Source organism: Alnus glutinosa, chromosome 11 (genome assembly GCF_958979055.1).
Source record: "Alnus glutinosa chromosome 11, dhAlnGlut1.1, whole genome shotgun sequence".
Taxonomy (NCBI): Eukaryota; Viridiplantae; Streptophyta; class Magnoliopsida; order Fagales; family Betulaceae; genus Alnus; species Alnus glutinosa.
The window spans coordinates 5,333,902-5,352,247 of NC_084896.1; the positions used below are offsets into that span (position 1 = coordinate 5,333,902).

The 18,346-nt window shown below is 37.1% G+C and overlaps 1 protein-coding gene and 1 pseudogene across 1 annotated transcript; both read left to right on the forward strand.

Annotated features, from left to right (window-relative positions):
* Window positions 1–1,764: 1,764 nt before the first annotated feature.
* LOC133881028 (beta-amyrin 16-alpha-hydroxylase CYP87D16-like) lies at window positions 1,765–8,249 on the forward strand (annotated as a pseudogene).
* A 1,945-nt stretch (window positions 8,250–10,194) lies between these two features.
* LOC133882599 (probable flavin-containing monooxygenase 1) lies at window positions 10,195–14,678 on the forward strand. Its single transcript, XM_062321803.1, has 6 exons — window positions 10,195–10,692; window positions 10,859–11,334; window positions 12,277–12,514; window positions 12,886–13,061; window positions 13,144–13,502; window positions 13,720–14,678. The coding sequence occupies exons 2-6, from the start codon at window positions 10,894–10,896 to the stop codon at window positions 14,063–14,065; spliced, it is 1,560 nt and encodes a 519-aa protein (XP_062177787.1). The 5' UTR covers window positions 10,195–10,692; window positions 10,859–10,893; the 3' UTR covers window positions 14,066–14,678.
* The last annotated feature ends 3,668 nt before the right edge of the window (window positions 14,679–18,346 follow it).

Sequence of the window (18,346 nt, forward strand, 5' to 3'; positions counted from 1 at the left end):
GTCAATTGACTGGAAAAAAATAAAGAAAGGCACGTGGAATGAGGTTGAAATCATATTTATACTCCGTTTGTTTCGACGTAAAATAATTTCCGTAGAAAAATATTTTCAACGAAATCATTTATCAGAAAAAATGATTTCACTGAAAATATTTTTTACCATTTGGTGACGAGATTCCGTCACTGACCGGCAGGATTTCGGCTACTGTTGCCAGATTTCGGTGATGAAGGCTGGAATCCGACTAGTTTCGTCGGAATATGGGTTGGCCGGATTTGGGCGAAAGAAGTCGGAATCTGGCCATTTGTGTTGGATTCCAGCCATTTTGGCCGGAGTCTAGTCAAAACGGCTGGAATCCGACCAAAATGGCCAGAATTTGGCACAGAATCCAACCATTCTGGCCAGATTCCAGATTCTAAAATTTCCAAATTCCAATAGCGTGAAGGTCGACTGTGTCTGTCGTTTGGGGAAAATGATTTACACTTTTAAAAAACGTAAATCATCCTCCAAAATTCAGTAAGCATTTTTTGTCAAACGAAAATAATTTTCACGTTGATTATTATTTTCACCCCTACCAAACACCGAAAAATGTCGAATACCAGTTAACTAAATCTCTATTTTAGACGTAAAATGTTTTTTTCATTGGAAAATATTTTAACGCAAATTATTTTTTACCTGAAAACTCTTTTTGGCGTTTGGTTTGTACGAAAATCAGCAACAACAATGTGACGGTAGCCATCAAGTTTCAGTGACTTCCGTCAGTGACGAAGAATGAACAGTGAGCGAGAAAGAAGAAGCTCAAATTTAAAAAAAAATGATTTACAGAAATAAAAAGGTGAAACTATTTTACAAAACTTAAAAGAGGTTTCCCTAATTAATTGAAAATATTTCGGTTTGACCAAAATTTTTGGTCCTATCAAACACTAAAAAATAAAAAATAAATAAAAATTACCTCGAAATAAAGTGAGCATAAAATGAAAATATCACAAATTCCCCTAACTCCGTGACCAGTGTAGTACATCCAGCTGAGAAGTAATCCAAGAAATAGAATCTATAAAACTCTCCAGCTATTTCGCACTGAAATCGCACTGCCGGAGCTCCCCAGATACGAGGAAAATTCTCTTAGTTGTCTTTTTCTTTTGGCTCGAGACAATAGGAGTAAAACAAATAAACAAATTCTCTTAATTATTTAATATTCATCTATAAATTTCTCGGTTGATTGGAAAGTCCGTTCGTGTAATAACCCAGCTAGTGGAAAATTTCCAATTAACAATCTTCCCATTTGAAGTAATTAATAGTTATTTATTAACTTTTGACACTTATGCAACCAATGATATTCAAAATATTTTAATTTTTGCTTTTAAATTCTTAGGTATTTGTGAAAGATCACTTATGAGATCCACTTGACCAGATAAGTAATTGCACAACCTTATTTTTATTTGACCAGGTGGGTCTTATAGCGGTCTCTTGTAAACATATGCCCGAATTCAAGTGGTCTCTCAGAAACACATGCACGAATTCTCGCAAATTCGAATAAATAATTTGAGAGGATCCTAATCCTATCGTGAAACCCATACGACTTTATGCAGTGACAAGGACTCTTATTTTTTTTAATTCAATTATTCCCCATCTTGTTTTTCTTTGGAAATTGTCATGACTTCCATGATTTTGATTTTGCTCAATCCTATTTTGTCTATTTAAGAACCCTCACTTGCGAGTTGATTTCCCATGCATCAACTATAATTTCCACATATTCACAGAGATTAAGAAATGTCAACTGCGGCATTGTGTGTGATAGCCCTGCTTGTAATATGCATTACTCACTGGATATGCAAATGGAGGAATCCTAAGTGCCATGGAACCCTCCCTCCTGGTTCCATGGGCCTCCCGCTCATTGGGGAGACCCTTCAGTTGATAATTCCCAGTTATTCCTTAGATGTTCCCCCATTCATCAAAAACAGACTGCAAAGGTATATCCAAAATCTCTTCCGTTTTTTTTTTCAATTTTTTTTTTTTTTTAACAGGAGAACCCTGTAAAAACCGGACTCTGTTTTAGACCCCCAAAACAGAGCACAAAACTAGAATCAAGCCAGTAAAAAATTAACAGTAATATCCCAGTTTTGACAAAGAATTAAGATTTTCCCGAGTCTTCCTAAATCTGCCACTGCCCAAAAGTCTGGAACGTACTTCCTAGAATATGATCTTCAGGAATACAAAATCCCATTTCTGTTAGTCATTTTATGTTCAGTAGTTTAAATGAAATAATTTTGATGATCATTCTTGTTTGTAACCAAAAATGATTCAGATACGGGCCAGTGTTTCGAACAAGTGTTGCAGGTCGGCCAGTCGTGGTTTCTGCAGACCCTGAATTCAACCATTTCATCCTACAGCAAGAAGGGAGTTGGTTGAATCATGGTACTTGGATTTATTTGCAAAAGTTTTTAAACAGGGGGAGAATAGGCCAGATGGTGCCTCCATTCACAAGTATGTGAGAAACTTAGCTTTGAGCCACTTTGGTGCTGAGACCCTCAAAGCAAAGCTGCTGTCGCAGTTGGAAGAACTGGTAAACAGCACGCTTCAGACTTGGTCGAGCCAGGAATCCATTGACGTGAAACGCGCTGCTGCAACTGTAAAAACCTCGCATTCTGATCCCTTGCGATGTTAAAATGCAAACAAAGTTGGGAAAAATTACTTAACACCCTTGATCTTTTTTGCTATGACTAAAACAGATGGCTCTTCATTCCGGAGCAAAGCAGATGTTTAGCTATGACCCTGAAAAATCATCAGTAGATTTAACAGAGAAGTATATTAACTTCTCAAAAGGCCTTCTGGCTTTTCCTGTGAACATCCGTGGTACCGCTTACCATAAATGTTTAGAGGTAATTAAATGAATTAAATCTGCAGTTTTTGATAAGATTAATTTCATGTAAAGATCATAATTGGCTTTACTTTTGATTAATTAACTCATTGATCAGGACCATAAGAAGGCGTTGGACGTCATGCTGGAGGTATTGAACGAGCGGCGCGCTTCACCTGAGACACATGATCACGGCCGGGACGTGCTTGATCATATCATCCAAGACATGAAAACTGAGAACTTCCTTAACGAGGAATTTGTTGTTCAGCTAATGTTTGGACTGCTTTTTGTCACTTTTGATTCACTTTCTTCGGTACTAACCATGGCTTTCAAGCTACTTTCAGAGAACCCCATGGTGTTAGAGGAATTGACTGTAAGTACAATTATATTTGAGTAACGTTATTCTTGGTGCTCACTTCACACATGCTGATATGACGCAGTGTAAATAGGGATGAAAACTCAGTTACGGTTACCGGTTATTGGTTAAAACCAGTAACCATAACCGGGGTAGCCGGTTCGCCTCCAATTACCTGGTAGCCGGTTAATCGATTTTTTAATAACTAGCTGTTACCGGTTGCTATCCAATTATTCGGATCAATAACTAAAATTTCAAAAAATTGGGTCTTTTGGGCCTAATTTGGGTATTAGGCCTACTTTTTGGGCTTAATTTAGACTTTTTTAGCCATTTAAAAAAACATTTCAGCCTTTTTGGTCCAATATGTTAGCCTCATGGTTTTTTTTTTTTATTATTATTATTTTTTTTTATGTATGGCCTAGGTTGGAATGGAAGTAAAAGTGTAAAACCCTAAATTTTATTATTTTAGATTTTTAAATAAAGAAATACATTTAAATATATATATATATATATACACACACACACCTAGTTATCAGTTATAACCAATATCAATATTTCTAAAGCCGATAACCGTTCCGGTAATGCCAGTTACCGGTTATTTCTAACGGGGTACGAAACCGGTTGGCCGGTTACCGGCTTTACACCTTTAGGTTTAAGTAATTTTTCTTTCTGTTTTTTTAAGTGTCTAACATAAAAGTCACTTAAAATACATCATAATATCAATCAATGTAAAATGTGTACTCATTATATTTTGGAAAAAATGCAAAATCAATTTATGTGGTTGGCCTGATTTACAAATTATTTCCTGTGATATATAAAAGATAATTATGAGGTCTTCGGGGTAGGCCAAAATAACAATTTAATCCAGGTTGTCAAATTCCATCAAAACACTTGACGAATTTCGTTAGTGTGTCACTCTAGTACCAATAGAATGATGACACGTGTCACTCTTAATAAAAAAATATTAATATATTAAAAACTTTAAAATATACAGCCCCCTGCCCAGTGTGACATCCCACATCACCTGGGAATGAGGATGTGCTTATATGTATAAATGCACTCTTTATGACACAAGACGTTTTAAAGCCGTGATGACCATGAACCGATCAGAACTCCGCAGTTAAGCGTGCTGCTGCGAGAGCAATCTCAGGATGGGTGACCTCCTGGGAAGTTCTGTTTAGGGAGCCAAAAGCGGACAATATTGTGTCATTGGGGGTGGATCGTTACAAATGGTATCAGAGCCATTGCCAAACCTGAGATGGTGGGAGCGTGCACAAGCCCATGAGGGTCGCCGGCGGGCACTCGCTGGGACGCCAAGAATGGGGTGATCCCATGAGGGTCGCCAGCGAGGACGCTGGGTCTAAAGGGGGGGTGATTGTGACGTCCCACATCGCCTGGGAATGAGGATGTGCTTATATGTATAAATGCACTTTTTATGACACAACACGTTTTAAAGCCGTGATAGCCATGAACCGATCAGAACTCCGCAATTAAGCGTGCTGCTGCGAGAGCAATCTCAGGATGGGTGACCTCTTGGGAAGTTCTGTTTGGGGAGCCAAAAGCGGACAATATTGTGGTCATTGGGGGTGGGTCGTTACACCCAGTACCGGAAGGTCAAGGAAGTTGGTGACCTGATGACAGGGGAGCCAGCGACCGAAGCCCCTGTGAACGGCGGCCGTAACTATAACGGTCCTAAGGTAGCGAAATTCCTTGTCGGGTAAGTTCCGACCCACACGAAAGGCGTAACGATCTGGGCACTGTCTCGGAGAGAGACTCGGTGAAATAGACATGTCTGTGAAGATGCGGACTACCTGCACCTGGACAGAAAGACCCTATGAAGCTTCATTGTTCTCTGGAATTGGCTTTGAGCCTTTCCTGCGCAGCTTAGGTGGAGGGCGAAGAAGGCCTATATATATATATATATATATATATATATATATATATATATAAAGGTGGCTCGCGCGCCACCCTTGTCTCATGGGTTGGCCAGTGAGCCACCCCAAATGGGGCCGGAGGTGGCGTGTAGCCACCCCCATCAGCCAGGCGACTAGCCACCCCAGCCACCTCTAGGGGTGGAGCAATACTATATTTACAATTATTTTACTTTTTTTCACATTTGGGTTGAATGATCAGGCTGAGCACGAGGCAATTCTGAAAAAGAGAGCAAACCCGGATTCCCCAATCACATGGGAAGAATACAAATCGATGAGTTTTACGCTAAATGTCAGTAACTTTCACAACATTCTCTTCTCTATATATGCGATTAGAAACTTATAAGGGGTGGAATTTCTTTACCAAGTTTTTTTGTTTACTGTTAATTACAGGTTATAAATGAAACTCTTAGGCTGGGAACTGTGGCACCCGGATTGATACGAAGAGCAAGAAAAGATATCCAAGTGAATGGTAACAACATTCACATTTAACTCTCTATTTCTAGTTTTTATTTAAAATTTTAATAAAACTCACAAAATAAACAATTTAACAAACTCTCTACTCAATGTTAAATTTAATTATTATTTTTCCTCTCAATTAATGTATATTTTTAATGCAAAGAGTTCAAAAGTTGGTTTCATAAATAAAATAGAATATTTAGTTAAAGTAGAAAAATATTTAGAAAGTTTGATGTTTAGTAGTTTTGAAAAGTGTCTAACTAAATCAACTAAAATAGATTTTTAGAGTTAAATTTAGAGAAATTTTGAAGAGCTCAACGTGAATGCTCTAAACATGCATGCTAATTAAAACTAGCTTGTTCAGTGTTTAACTCCAATAAATCACAAAGTATAATGCAAGTTTTATGACGGGTTGCATGCTATACTAATTTTTCTGCAGGATATACAATTCCAGCAGGCTGGGCAATCATGGTCGTCACAACTGCTCTTCAATTAAACCCTAATACATACGAGAATCCTCTTTCATTCAACCCATGGCGTTGGAAGGTGCTTGCTTGAATTTGTTGCATGTGGACAACATGCACCACCCAGAAAAAAAAATAAATAAATAAATAAACCTTCATTTATAATTCCTAAACTTTCAACCATTTTGAAATAAAGTACTTAATTAAACTTTAAAATATCCCAATTTAGGGAATTCATTTTTCAGAAAGTTTCAATCTCAGTCATTTGTTAGAATTTTTCGTTAAATCCTATCAAAATTCTCAAAATACCCTTATGTTTATTTTTTTTTTTAAAAAAAAAATTATAAATTTTTTCAAAGATTAAGGCATGAGTATTTTTACAAATTCTATTAAATTAATAAATTCTAACCAACACCTAAATCTTAGCAATTTTTTTTTCTTTTTTCTTTCTAAAAAAAGCAGTGGTATTTTGAAAATTTTGACAGGATTTAACGGAAAATTTTAACGGATAACTGCGATTGAAACTTTCTGAAAAATGGATATTCTAAATTGAGACGTTTTAAATTATAAGTACCTTCTTTTAGAATGGGTGAAAATTCAAGAGTTATAAGTTCTCTAAAAAAAAATCCCACATAAACATGAAGTTAATGGTTCTAAATTGTAACCCTTTATCTGTTTTTTATTTTTTATTTTTTATTTTTTATTTTTTTGTAACGTCATAATATATAGGACCTGAAGGCAAAAATTTTTTATTTTTCATGCCATTTGGTGGGGGAATGAAGCAATGTGCGGGCGCAGAGTATAGTAGGGTGTTATTGTCCATCTTTTTCCATGTCTTGGTGACTAAATATAGGTAACATTAGGGGTGGGTATCGGGTAAGTCGGTGTCGGAAATAGCATTTCCGATTACCGACCCGCCCTTGTCGGTAAAGTTGGATAATTACCCGACATCTTTTCGTTAAACTTTGATTTTGAAATTGTCGGATAAATCGAGAAAATCGGAAAGTCGGTAATAGTCGGTCGGATGAATCGGTAATACGAACACATACAGATATGCCCATAAAGGCATAAACACAGGCAAACATCCAGAAAGAGTCGAAAAGGCCAAGTAAAACTCAAAGAGCAGTGCTACGCACTAGCAGAATTTCCGGATTTCATCCGGAAATTCTGCTTCTCCCAAGTATTACCCAAACTCAAAACATGAAAATAAAATAAAATTATGTGAAATGTGTAATAACAATAACTACAAGGATCTAAATCAGTCAGAAAACGATAACAAAGAGTCTCGTAAATCGAAAAACAGAGAAAAGTATAAACGACATAGATCTATCATCTATGCTAATTGTTGTACCTGGTTTGCAAAGAAGCAACCAGAGGGAGTCAGGGAGAGTTTGGTAGAGAAGCTAAAAATGGAACAGAAGCGAACGGGCCATGGCAGGTGAATGAGCTTTATGAACCCCCCCAAACGCAGTACTTCCGGTCTGTTTGGTTGCTGGGGGAAAGGGGGAAAGTTAATCGAGGCAAAGAAATTAAAAAGCATGGAATCTGAGACTGAAAGACGTTTAAACGGAGGAGTGGACAGCTGAACTGGTGGAGGGGCGAACGGGCAAGGATTTCTGGTTCTGGGTTTGGGGGGGGGGGGGGAGACGGCGCTGTGGGTCTGAGCTGAGGGTGAAGGTCAAATGGAGTGAATAGGGTTTCCAAAAATTAGATTATATAGGTGTTCAAAACGGCGTCGTTTTGTTAAAAAACCAACTGAGCCTTGGTCATGTCGGGTAAGTCGGTAACCGACTGAAAAAACCATTTTGCCGATTACCGACCGACCCGAAAAGTCGAAAACTCTATTAATTTCGAATTTCGATTTTATAATTAATCGGTAGGCGGTATGCGGTCAAAGTCGGTTCGGTAGCGGTCGGCATATTTTCGGTAGTCGATAATCGGATAATTTGCCCACCCCTAGGTAACATATCTACTTGCACGTGCCAAGACCATGGTATATGTGTGGTGGCATGCATGCACACGTACGTACACTTATTCTAATCCCCTATTTTCTTTTCTATTTTCTTTTTCTTTTTTTATTTTTTAATTGATATAGGTGGGAAAAGATTGAAGGAGGAGACATTGTCCGGACTCCTATGTTGAAGTTCAGGAATCCCCTTCGTATTAAGATCTCAGAAAAGCATACTTGAGCACTTAAGTGACAGCAACCAAATTGCTAATGCTTAAATAACGACTTAAGTAAATGGTTTGATCCTCAATAAACTTAATTAGTTGGCAATTTGGGGCACATACATAGGGAGGCAAGCTCTGTAGCTCACTGTACGTCAACCGAAGGCGGCCACTCATCAACCTTTGGAGCACGTTCGGAGAGACGATTATCTTATATTCATCCCAGATATTGTACTTGATGAACAATTTGTTTCTTCGTGATTTTAATGAAAGTCTAAAAGCTTTACTTAAAAGAAAATTGGATTCATAATTTTGATATGATTTTCAATTTCAGTGCATGTGACTTTATATATATACATCAATGAAATTTCCAATAAAGATCTTCAGGCTAGCTTCCTTTGTCTTGGCTGAGAGTAAAGATTTGATATGCTTGTTGACGTAAAATTATGAAGATTTAATAGCTACCGCGCTTAATATTCATATCAGTGATCTTCATACATATGCTTTCTTTGGTTATAGACGTGGTTAATTTCATTGATGCAAATTAAGTAATGATTATCATATTTATGTGTTAGGTTTTATGTTGTTGACAAATTCAGTGTCAAAATTTGTTTGTATTGTAATTTCGGATTTAGAGTTCAACTCGGTCTTAAGATGAGGTTCAAAAAATTAGTTCAAGGTGAAGAACATAATAGCTCGTTTGCAATATTGATTGTATGGCATTCGAGCAAAATGTCTCGATTGTAAGCATGTTTGAAGGGCATTCGAACGAGAGTAGGAAGACTTCAAAATTGGAGTACCAGAAAGGCTCTATCGCAAAGGCAATCACATCCAAATCAAATTAGGCTAATTAAATTAGAAGACTCACGTACAGAATGCCTCGATCACAATGGCGATCGTAGTCATCGCACAGCCTTCAATCATGATGGTCATCAATTAAGATTCCAAATGAGGGTCGTCTCGCAGGTTCTACACAGGGATTGGGCTCCACAAAACCCATCAACAAAAGGACTGGACAAGAAACATGGCTAACTTTAACGATCGTTGCCAAGAAGCCAGGATAGAGAAAGCTAAAATATCTTAGAAAGCATGCTCAGTATTTTCTTGGCGTTAATCAATGGAACAATTTTGTGGAAGAGGATCTTTTTCAGCGTCAATTTTCGATCCATATTGGTGATAGAAAAAGGCTGTTAGCTTAAACAGTCAACTTGACTCAATTCGGTTTGATTATAGTCACGTGAGTAGTTAAGGACATGCATCTCTCCTTTCGCACAACAAAAAAGTTTTTTCTAAATTTTTTTTTTTTTTTTTAAAAAAGAAAATAAATAAAGAAGAAGAAGAAGAAAAAGAAGAAGAAAGAGGGACGGTCTGAATTATATGTATGTTTCCTTTTCTTCCGAAAATAATTGGAACATATGAACCGACTCTGAAGGGAATAAATAAGTAAAAGTGGGCTGAAGTGTCAAAAATCTGATTGTGTCACGTAGTGCCATATTTAATTAAGGCCAGCCAAATGTTGAAGCTGCCCACTTGTACTTCTTTGTACATCCTTCCGTATCCTTGCTAACAATGAGACCATTATTTTGGTGCCGTGCCTTATCCGCTCTATTCGGCTCAATCTTTGACCGGTTTTGTTCAAAGTTAAGAGGATTTTTTTGTATTTTTTATTTTTTATTTTTTTTAGAGTAAAAAATACACCTATTTCTTAAATAAATAAAAATAAGAGCATTAATTTCAGCGATGCCAGGTGCTCTTGTTCCCATTCATGTGTCTTTCAAGGATTATTTTGACTTTTCCACGTGTTAAGACGTGCAGACTAGTTGCAGTGATGGTGCGCAGATCTATAAAAATAACGGCTTTTTAAAAAAAAATGCCAAGAAAAATCAAGAGGATAATCTTTCGTGCGCTTTCTTCTTGGTTCTTCAAAGACTATCTCAAACTTTTGAAGAATGCCGGAGGTCCTTACAAACTTCTACAAAGATAAGTTTACAAATTGACATGGAATATGAGGTGGCATTTTATTAATTAAAAAATTCATTAAATCTTCCTCAACTGCACTGCTCTAGCCAAGTCACAGAGATCCGGCAACCATAGGACACCGGCGAGAAAAAGATCTGGCGACAGAGATCCGGCGACAGAGAAAGAGAGAGAGGAAGAGAGATCAGGCCGGAAACTCACGCACACCGGCCAGATCTCTCTCTGTCGCCGGTGGTGTCTGGGTCAGGGTCGGGAGCGCCGGGTCTCTCTTGCCCTCGCCGAAGCTCTCTCTTTCGCCGGTGGTCGGGATCTGGGTAGACGGTCGGATCTCTTTGTTGCTGGTGTTGGGGGTCTGGGTCGGGAGCGCCGGTCTGGGTAGACGGCCGGATCTCTCTGTTGCCGGTGTTCGGGGTCCGGGTTGGGAGCGCCGGATCACCACGTCGCCGACCACCCCGTGAACTCGCCGGATCTCTCTTTCCTTCACCGGTAAATTCTGACGTCAAGTTTATAAATAGGCTTATTAAGTTTTTCAATTAAAAATACGCCACATCATATACCACATCAGTTTGTAAGCCTTTTTTTAAGCTTGCCTTTGTACCTGTAGCAGCTCCCCAAACTTTTTAACATCTAATTCCCATCATTTCATATATAGATCGAGGATCAATCCTAGCTTGTAAACGGTAAGCAATGGAGAGGCAGGTGGCGATTATCGGAGCCGGCATCAGTGGCCTCCTGGCTTGCAAGTACACCTTGTCAAAGGGTTTCCATCCGATCATTTTTGAAGCCAAAAACACCATCGGAGGAGCATGGACTAAAACCATAGAGACCACTAAGCTGCAAACTCCAAAAGCAGCATATCAGTTCTCAGATTTTCCATGGCCTTCTTCAGTGGAGGAAGGGTTCCCCAACCAACATCAAGTTTTTGACTATATTCAGTCTTATGCTCGCCATTTTGATCTGCTTAAGCATATCAAATTCGACACCAAAGTTGTGAGCATCGAGTATGAAGGCCCGCCGGAGGAACAGATGCAATCTTGGAGCATGTGGGGTGGCGCCGGTGAGCCATTGGTCAGCTCTAAAGGGAAATGGAAGGTTGTAGCAGAGGATTCCCCTACTCTTTCCACTGAGGTACGAGTTAGAATATACTTCTTGTTAGATTATTCTTCATATGATAGATTGTAATGAAATTCTTGTGTTGATTTGATTATTTTATTTGTATGGTATTCACCTACTAATTATTTCGTATAAATAGATATTATAATTATTGTAAAAATCATTAATGCTCTATTTGTTTCGATCTAAAATGTTTTTCATCGTAAAATATTTCAACGAAATCATTTTTCAAAAAAAATGATTTCCTTCAAAATATTTTTGGGTCTTTAGCTTGTACGAAAAAATTACCAATGACGAAATTTTGACACTGGCCGGCAGGATTCCGGCCACTTTCACCCGATTCCGACTACTGTTGTTGGATTCTAGCCAGTTTGGTCAGAATTTGACGGCAATGGCCAAATTCCGACTAGTTTCGCCAGAATCTAGGTTGGCCGGATTCCGACAAAGTTGGCCGAAATCTGGCACAGTTCAAACAGATTCTGACAAACTGGCCGTACAGCTAGATTCCGGCCAGTTTCACCGGAATCTGGGTTGGCCGATTCTGGCGACCATTTGTGCCGAATTCCGGCCGTACTAGCAAGATTCCGGCTAATTTAGGCGGAATCTGGTAGTCGGAATTCGGCAACTGTGCCGGAAGATTTAAAAAAAATAGCAATTTGAAAACATGCAATTTGAAAAAACTCAGTTAAGTCTGTGGTAAAATTGCGATTTGACCTTTAAAACAGCAGCTTAACCTTTAAAATTGTGCATTTTTTTAAAAATACACTCCTAGCAAAATCGCAGAGCTAAATTAAACGGTCTCTAAGATCGGGTTACCATACTGAATATATCAAATCAGATTAACAATATTTGATCATAAATCAGAGTAGAAATCAAGAGATAACCGCAATGAATTTCATATATATATTAAACGTGAGTGACAATATATAATACTCTGTTAAGCAAATGGAAATGTAGGTGTACCTAGTGGACTTCGTGATCCTCTGCATCGGGAGATTCAGTGACGTTCCAAACGTTCCAGAATTCCCTCCAAACCAAGGCCCAGAAGTATTCCATGGCAAGGTGATACACTCCATGGACTACGCTGCCATGGATTATCAAAGTGCTGCCGAATTCGTCAAAGGGAAGCAAGTCACTGTTGTGGGGTTACAAAAATCTGCCTTGGACATTTCTACCGAATGCTCAATAGCTAATGGTAAGATACACTATTTCACTTAATTACATAATTACAATGTAAAACTTGTGGTCCGGATATTTCCAGCAATCTACTGCTCCGATTGCTAATAATTTGAACAACAAATGTGTGAGAATCTTTATAAAATTTATCTGCCCGAACTGTTGGTTCATATCAGAGCCATCGTTAGCTTTCTGGAACGAATATAGAAACTCTCTAATATTTACTGTTCGAATTGTTCGCACTCTTTGTTGTCAGTGATCTCCATCCAAAATGTATAGGGGTACTCACATTGTAGCTAGTGAGAATTTATAAACTTTTGTAGGTTCATGCATGAAAAGTAATTATAATTATGTTCTCCTTTGCTCAGATTTACTGCGCTTAATTTGCAGGCACTAAACATCCATGTACTGTATTATACAAGACAGAACATTGGAATGTCCCTGATCACCTTCCATGGGGCGTGCCTCTGGCTAATTTTTACCTTAATCGCTTCTCAGAGCTGTTGGTTCATAAACCTGGTGAAGGCTTCCTATTAAGTCTAGTGGCAACAACTCTTTCTCCTTTGGTAAAATGATTTTTTTTTTTTCTTTATGTTTGTTTCCTAAACATTTCTTTCTCCTTATTAGAAATTGTTGATCATGTAACAGAGATGGGCATTCTCTAAATTCGTTGAAAGCTATATAAAGAAGAAACTTCGGCTGGCAAAGTTTGGAATGGTACCAAAACACAGCTTCCTTCAAGAAATCAGTTCCTGTTTGATCTCCACAGTGCCAGAAAAATTCTATGACAACGTTGAAGAGGGAAGCATCGTTTTGAAAAAAGCTACGAGCTTCAGCTTCTGCAAAGAAGGTGTTTTGGTTAATGGCGAGGTGCAACCTCTGAAGACTGATTTGGTCATCTTGGCTACTGGGTTCAGGGGTGATAAAAAGCTCAAAGATATTTTTGTGTCCACCACCTTTCAGGACTATATAGCCGGATCCCCCAATGCAGCAGTTCCCCTCTACAGGTTTGTTTTTCTTTTTCATTTCTTTAAACATAACATCCGATTTTAATAGCAATCAAAATATGAAGTTGAAACTTAATTCGCTTAATATGAAATAAACATGAAAAATAAAAGCAAAATAAGAAATGGTTTGAAATTTTAAAGCAGTACTGATGCATGCATTTAGAAAGTAGTAGTAGTGGAAAAGATCGAGGAAATGACATTTGCAATGTATCTGCAGGGAATGCATTCATCCAAGAATTCCACAGCTAGCAGTGATTGGATTCTCGGAAAGTGTTTCAAACTTGTACACGTCGGAGATGAGATGCCGGTGGCTAGCAGAGCTTCTCGACGGCACATTCAAGCTGCCGAGCATTAAAGAGATGGAAAAAGATGTGGGTAGTTGGGATAAATACATGAAGACATACTCTGGGGAATACTACAGGAGATCCTGCATTGGTGCTCTTCATATATGGTACAATGATCAACTCTGCAAAGACATGGGATGGAACCCCAAAAGAAAGAAGGGATTCTTCGCTGAATTATTTGAGCCTTATGGTCCATTGGACTACGCCGCACCCTCTTAAACCAGGCACCAGTTGCCAGTAATAAAAGCATTCAAAATGAACTTATAAATTCCTTACGGTATGCATTTATAACAAAATGATCATTTCCTAGTGAAAAATCAGCCATTAGATTAGCACTTGAAAAAAATAAAAAATTAATAACTGATTTAAACTACTACATCATTCAAGTTATATAACAATCGTATAACAGTAGACTAAGTTACATTACTCTTAATTGAATTATCAATGTTAATCCTATATCTGGTAAGGTCATGTTTTGGTATGAAAGAATGAAGGCAATTGACTAATAAGAAGAGATGAATTTAATCATTTAATTTATACGTTATGTTATAAAATATGCAAACGAACCGGCAGTTATATGAGAAGTTTGGGCAAAGAAAGCAGCAATCTCCGTCAAACGATGGCATTATCGCCGGTGGAAGCAAAGTGAGGGCATTGAGGATGGTTTCTATTCGAACGAAGAACGTGGGAAGAGGGTGAGATGGTTGGCATTTATAGCGAGGTGATCGATGGAGAGGGATATTTTTGTTTATGTGGTTCTTAATATCTTTTGGACTTTTTCAAATTGATAGGGATCGATTATATTTATCTTCTTCTTTCTTTTCTTTGTCTATCCTCTTCTCTCTCTCTCTACTAATTAACTTGTGTCTTTGACATTATTACATATTAGTCTCTATCTATAGTTTTTTTTTCCCTTTAGTTTTGGAATGATTGGTTCGGGGAATTTGAATTTTCGGTAATGCATGTGACCAAACCCACGTTGGGGAATGATTAGGAATTTGATAGGATTCTTGAAAATATGTATGAGATTTCTATGTTTGGTTTATTTTAGGCATCCTACAAAAATTATTTAAAAATTAAACTGAAAAATGACATAAAAGTAACAACTAGATACACAAATCGTGATTTTTCTTTCATTTCCAAATATATAAACTGTATATACTATTTGATTTATTTTCTTTATTTTTTAGTGAGGATATAAATTATTATAGTCCCACTCAAGCAGCCTGTTACATGAAAAAATAATTAGATAACCACCAGTCAGTTAGACAGCAAGCTTCTAGGTGGCACTTCAATAGGGACCACCTCCAGGGAGGCTCACTTTAAAAGAGGTCATCATTCTCAAAATCAGGTAATTCTCTTTTTTCTCCTTAAACTCATTCCATTCGGTTCATTTTCAGTGCCATTTACTAATTTAAGCATCAGAGACTCCACAGTCTCTCAGAGGCCAGCGATATTTTATTGATGTTTTCCTTATTTTGTAGGAGCCCTGTCGCCAATCTAGCCGGTCCTCAAAAAATCTACTTTAATATTTTCATCTATAACAAAATAATACATATTTGTTTTCTTAGGAATAAAATAGTTCATCACTTTTATATAATGATTTTACAAATGATCACAATTAAACCCAAAAACTAGCATTAAATTCTAACAAGAAAAAACTAATTAGTAGCATAAAAAAGTTAAAAGTTCATCAACCAATACCAATGTCACCTACTACATATATGATAGTAATATTTATAGTTATAGTAATCTAACTTATGGGTATCAATTGTAAGTAATTATCCTTGTTTGATTCTCTATGGCCTATGAAGTCCTCATATCTTCAAAAGCTCATTGAAGATCTTCTTTCTCCTCGTAGCTCCCGCCGCCTCAATCTTGAAGCAAGAGGCAATGGTGGCCACATGTCTATTAGTCTCTTCCAACATATTTCCAAAGACTTTGTTCGTCTCAAGTAATGATTCAACTAGTCCATCATTGGATCCTGGCCTCTTCTTAGTTGTCTAGCTTTGTTGAGCTCCTATCTTGAGTGGCTATTAGACTTTGAGAAATAAAACCGGCCACATCGAAAAAAACAATGTTTGCCAACGGCCAAATCAAATTGCCAAGTGACAACTACATGCTACTATGGTGTATCTTCAGATTGAGATGTGATTGGTGTTATTCTATTGGGAAATGATAAATATATAACCCCATCACAACTTTGGCACAACACCCATTCACAATGAGGTGGGGCTCACGTGTATGGGCCCCACCTCATTGTGAGTGGGTTGTGCCAAAGTTGTACAAAGGGGTTGTACCCCAATCATCTCCCTATTCTATTACACGTTTCTTCTCTATTTTTTTTTTTTATTTTTATTTTTTAAATTACTCCTCTTAAACCATGCATAAGTTGCCAGTAATAAAAGCATTCAAGTTTTCTTTAAAAAAATAAAAAATATTTAATTCGTCCTTGTAGTTGACATTATAGTAAAAAAAAAAAAGAGAAGAGCAAGTGATGTGACGAATAAAATGCATTCTCGTTATTGTACTTGATGCATAGTTCCTTCTGTTTATACAAGTATTGATCAACAAATGAATTAACAGAAATATTACTAATCCAGCTCATCAAACTAACCTAACCAACTTAACTAACTAATCTGCTGATACTTCCCCTCAGGATGAAGTGTATACATAATTAAGAACATCCATCTCGGATAAGAGATGAATAAAAGAAATCCATAGAAGAGTTTTTGTAAAGATGTCAGCAAATTGATGTTAAAAAGTAACATGCAGAGTTCATATAAGCTTTATCTAATTTTGTTTTTTTTGTTTTTTTCATGAATAAGATAGCAATCAATTTCAATATACTTCGTTCTTTCATGATATACATGATTTGCAACAATACGTAAGGCGGCTTGACTGTCACAAAACAAAAGAGATGCCTTAAGATGAGAAATATGTAAATCACGAAACAAAGAGAAGAGCCACATAATTTTACAACATGTAGAAGTTATAGACCCGTGCTTGGCCTCTACAAAATATTTAGATATTGTTTGTTGTTTCTTGGATTTGCATGCAATGAGGGAATCTCCCAAAAAAACACAATAACCGGTAATAGGTCGACGTGTATCAGGACAACTAGCTCAATTGAAATCACAAAAGGCCTTTTAATGAAAATTAGAAGAAGAAGAAAAGAACATGCCTTGTCCCAGAGATGCTTTAATATAACATAATACTCAATGAGCTGCATCTGGCGAAGATAATCTATAAACTGACTTCAAACTTGCACATAATAAGCAAAGGTCAGGTCTAGTCGTTGTCAAATAGAGCAAACGTCCAATTAATCGTTAATTTCTTATTGTTAGTACTCTCATGAGTCTCATCTAAGATTTTATCACTCGTAAAACTTGCTTTAGTCTACGTGTTAGGGTTATTAGGGTTATTGGGATTTCTGATTTGTTCATATTATATATTTAATAATATAATATAAAAAGTAATATTACTCTTCACACTCATTTATTAGAATCTATCTACTTAAACAAATGAGTCTTATATCTTGAGCCACTAGAGCATTATTGGGGGACCCTCCCTAATTTGGAGCCAATCCAGTTCGGACTTGGTGCAAATATTTTAGCATTTTTTTTTTTTTTTGGAATAATGTTTTGATATGATAAGTGGGTCCAAATAGCTTAGCATGTTTTCATTTGATGTTTCAAGATCAATTTCAATGGATTTGCTTTTTTCATGTCGAGGGTGAGATGATCCACGGCAATCGTTACTATATAGTGCATGTCGTATATATCATTCACCCAATTAATTATTGGATATAAGTATATAACAAATGGAATGTCTAATTATATGGTATTCTATACTATATATTCTGCAATGATGCAGTATGCTTATAAACACTAGCATCATCACTATATTCACCACTCTATATTTTACTCTTATTGTCTAGCTTGGATATTTTTAACCCTAATTACAATCACTCATCTGTGGTAAATACATTAATAAGAAAAATTTATCAAAGCTAATATTATTATCATTTGAACTGGAGATGATCCTTGTCCCAATTTAACACTAACATATTATTATCATTAATGAAACTTAGCATTCTGCTTGAAAATCCTTACTTGCTAAATGGGGATGGCGTCTTATTTAGAATCCTAACAGTTTAGCTGGCAAGATTTTACAATTTAAATATTTTCCTAGGGAAAATTTTTTGGAGGCCAATCTTGAAAACAAACATTTTTTTGCATGGCAGAGAATTTCTAGAGCTAGAGATCTTCTCAAAGAATAACTAGTATGGAGAATTGGGGATGACGAAGATGTGAAAATTTGGCATGATAAATGGCTTCCCACCCCAACTACTCATGCAATTCAATCTCCACAAGTTACACTTCATGCAGATGCTATGGTTAGTAGCAGGGACGGAGCCAGAAGTTCTTATGAGCAGGGGCCAGTGGAAAAAAAAAATTATTGACAGGGGCCAATAGGCTAAATTTTTAATTTTTTAAC

What these genes read in the sequence shown, in the direction of transcription:
- LOC133882599 (XM_062321803.1), top strand. Translation starts at nt 10,894, where the DNA reads ATGGAGAGGCAGGTGGCGATTATCGGAGCCGGCATCAGTGGCCTCCTG. An exon ending in CCCCTACTCTTTCCACTGAG is followed by an intron (nt 11,335 to 12,276) that starts GTACGAGTTAGA and finishes ATGGAAATGTAG; the next exon opens with GTGTACCTAGTGGACTTCGT. An exon ending in CAACAACTCTTTCTCCTTTG is followed by an intron (nt 13,062 to 13,143) that starts GTAAAATGATTT and finishes ATCATGTAACAG; the next exon opens with AGATGGGCATTCTCTAAATT.